At 40.3% G+C, this 2,980-nt stretch overlaps 1 protein-coding gene across 1 annotated transcript; it reads right to left on the bottom strand.

Moving 5' to 3' along the window:
- Nucleotides 1-383: 383 nt before the first annotated feature.
- Nucleotides 384-2,091, bottom strand: LOC116201207 (acyl-coenzyme A thioesterase 13). Its single transcript, XM_031532349.1, has 3 exons — nt 1,855-2,091; nt 1,588-1,728; nt 384-717 (listed from the first exon to the last, which is right to left on the bottom strand). Exons 1-3 carry the CDS (start codon nt 2,026-2,028, stop codon nt 559-561), a joined length of 474 nt encoding a protein of 157 aa, XP_031388209.1. The 5' UTR covers nt 2,029-2,091; the 3' UTR covers nt 384-558.
- Nucleotides 2,092-2,980: the final 889 nt, after the last annotated feature.

The raw sequence follows: 2,980 nt of genomic DNA, 5'->3' as shown, positions 1-2,980 counted from the left end.
GCACAAGAAGAGACAGAAAGAAGGACAGGACGAGAGGGGGAGAAGTGCCATCATATGAGCCGGCCAGAGCCGAATGCGCCCGTGAAAAGATCTTAGATTTTGAAGGCTTTTGAGTATAAGAGAGAGATTTAAAAAAAAAAAAAAACTTAAACGATTTATTGTCATATTTTCACTGAGCTATGGAGCTCCTATGTATTTTTGGCCAGCCTAAATTATCAGTAATTAATTATCACTACATTCAATTATAGATGTATCTATTACATAGAGGTTGTTCAGTTTCGTCAATGCTATAATTTTATAGCAAAGTCTTTGATTAATAGCTTCACTTTTAATTTTTTTTTCCAAGCACGCATCAGTGGATGCATGGCTTACGTTGTTCTGGATTTCGGAGCAGAATATCAAAAATGAAAATTGTCTAGAACAAATTATTAACTTTCAGTTCCACATTAAACAGGAAATAAAAATGATAATTTCTGTACCTCCGGTGTTTCTTTACCATCTCGTTCGGTTGTTCCTAGACAATAGAGAGGGTTGCATCTGTGCATTGTTCTATTTAAATCAAAGCTTACTGAGTTGAGAAGTAGTCAAACCGATAGAGGCCATCCATTGCTGGGCGATGGCAATCAATTTGGCATCAGCTTTTCTCTTAACCTCCACCACTACTAATGCGAGCTTCCCCTTTGGTCCTACCACTTTTGCCTCTATCTCAATCTCCTCCTGCCAAGCATCATGTATAGTATTCCTTTGAACAAATTTGAGGAGGGAAATAGAGGAAGATCCCCTAGACAAATAAGTATCGCACTACCTCGTGTATATCTCACAAAAAATACGCACATCTTATCTACTTGCCCCAATCTTTGAAATTTTACTAGGTAATCAATCGTGGACAACAGGGTTTGCATCCTCAACTCATGTCGTTGGTTTTAGGATTTTTCTTGGGCTGATATGCCTGATTTGGAAAGGTCATAGGTTGGCTGCCCCGACCCAGCGATTGCTAGAGGTTCCACCTGACCCCCTAATCGGCATAGGTGACAAGGATAGATGTAGACAAGAGAGAAAGGGTGGGGTGTTTATGAAAAATTAATGAAGATATGTGGGTTATTTTTGAAGAGAAGTACTAATTCCCGAATAATAACTAACGTGGAGGACCAATAAAAGACCAAAAAATGAATGTGAAGGGGGGAAAAAAAAGAAAAGCAAAATTCGCAAATATGGAAGACTATTTTCACACTCATCTCTCTTCATTTCAAAAGGATACTTCCGATGTCTATCTCTAAAGCCAAGGGCCAAAATTGATGAAAGTACCAAAGGAGAATTTGATTGACCATCTTTAATTGCATCCGTTAGTTCAACCCGATAAAAATTGATGCCATCAGACTACGATGCCAAAGTGATTCAGTTGTTGACTGTTTGAGGGGGCATTATGACCATCCACAAGGGAATGGTTTCATTTCGGTGGGTAAATTGGCATCATACTTTAAAATTCAAGGACCAAATTAGAATTCCCCAAAAGACAAAGGTCTAGCCATAATAAATAGCGGATAATTCGGGGACGGACGGACGAGTGTCGAGGGCCTGATCACTAACCTGAACCTTAGCCGGGGAGATGTAGGATATGCTCAAGTCAAGGGTGGCCTTCACCGTACCCGTCGCCGTGACCACTACCACCGATCCCACATCATCGATCAATGTCGCCATAGCTCCGGCCTCCCAATTCCCATCTCCATCCTGCTCCCAACACATAGAGGACGACAGTCACGACACGGACACCTTAAGAAGTTGTTTGGTATTAATCAGCATAAATGACTAATTAATTAACTGCAGAGATTAATTCGAGAGGTAGGATTAACAAACTGATAATCGAGAGGGCAGGACGAAGTTGCAGAGGAGATAACCCTCCCGGGCCCGGACGATTCGGAGTCCCTGCAGATTGAGGAAGTCGAACTCCGCCGTCTTGTTGGCTCCCTCTGACAAATCGGCCAGCCATTTCAGGGATTCCTTCAGCCTCGGAGTTTGCTTTTCTTCCATCAATTAAACTCTCTCTCTCTCTCTCTCTCTCTCTCTCTCTCTAAAAACATGAATGAGTGGGATTTAACGATCGAATGTTGTTTACTTATTGTTGATCGTATCTCCAAGGATCAGATTTACAATTGATTAAGTGATTTGTTTATGCTCCTTTGGATTAATTAATAGTTTGTGTCCCTATCAAATTGGAGGAAAATAAAATGTTCAACTTTTGCAACTAACGCAAAAATTAATCAGTTCAACCGTGTAATTCGTGTTGCTCCGAACTGACCTGTATCTTAATTCATTAGGTTCAAAATCAAGTTCCTTATTGTCCTGCGGATTCGATTTTTGAGTAACCATCCTAGATGTTGCCTTGAACTAGAATCCTAGATTATTTGGACGAAAAACGACACCAGAGAACGAGATACGAATACCTACAAGAAGTAGTTGGTGATGATCAATTTATCCGCTAAGCACTTACAATCTCTCCAAATAATTGATCCAGCCGCACATCACAAGATCCGAGTTTTCATGAATCCACGGCAATGTAATCCTTTCACCAGCGGCATCCCGGCTGGAAACTTGATCACCGGTTTTGCAAAGATTACTCTTTGGCATTCTATTCTAGGCACCTTGGTTTGTATATAATTTAACACAAATAAAAATGAACATGTAGTTCTGCAGTTGACACTGTAACAAATGATCGGGGCGGTTTTTGATTGGTGATTGTTTCCATGAAACTAACTCAGCTGGATCGGGAAGGCACATTCTGAGCATGTAGTCTCAACTCACGAGCAAGAAAATCAGTTATCATAAACAAAAGATTACAAAATTAACTAGCCACTGAACCCGATGACAAGTTTTATTCGATGTATTATAGTTAAGAGGTAATATGGAGTATTTCACTTGCAATATGACCCAATTAATGGAAACTTGCGGCCCAATCCATGTAGCTCATTCATATATTTCTATC

Source organism: Punica granatum, chromosome 3 (genome assembly GCF_007655135.1).
Source record: "Punica granatum isolate Tunisia-2019 chromosome 3, ASM765513v2, whole genome shotgun sequence".
Lineage (NCBI taxonomy): Eukaryota > Viridiplantae > Streptophyta > Magnoliopsida > Myrtales > Lythraceae > Punica > Punica granatum.
The sequence above is the reverse complement of the archived record's forward strand: the minus strand, read 5'-3'. Positions and strand labels throughout refer to the sequence as shown.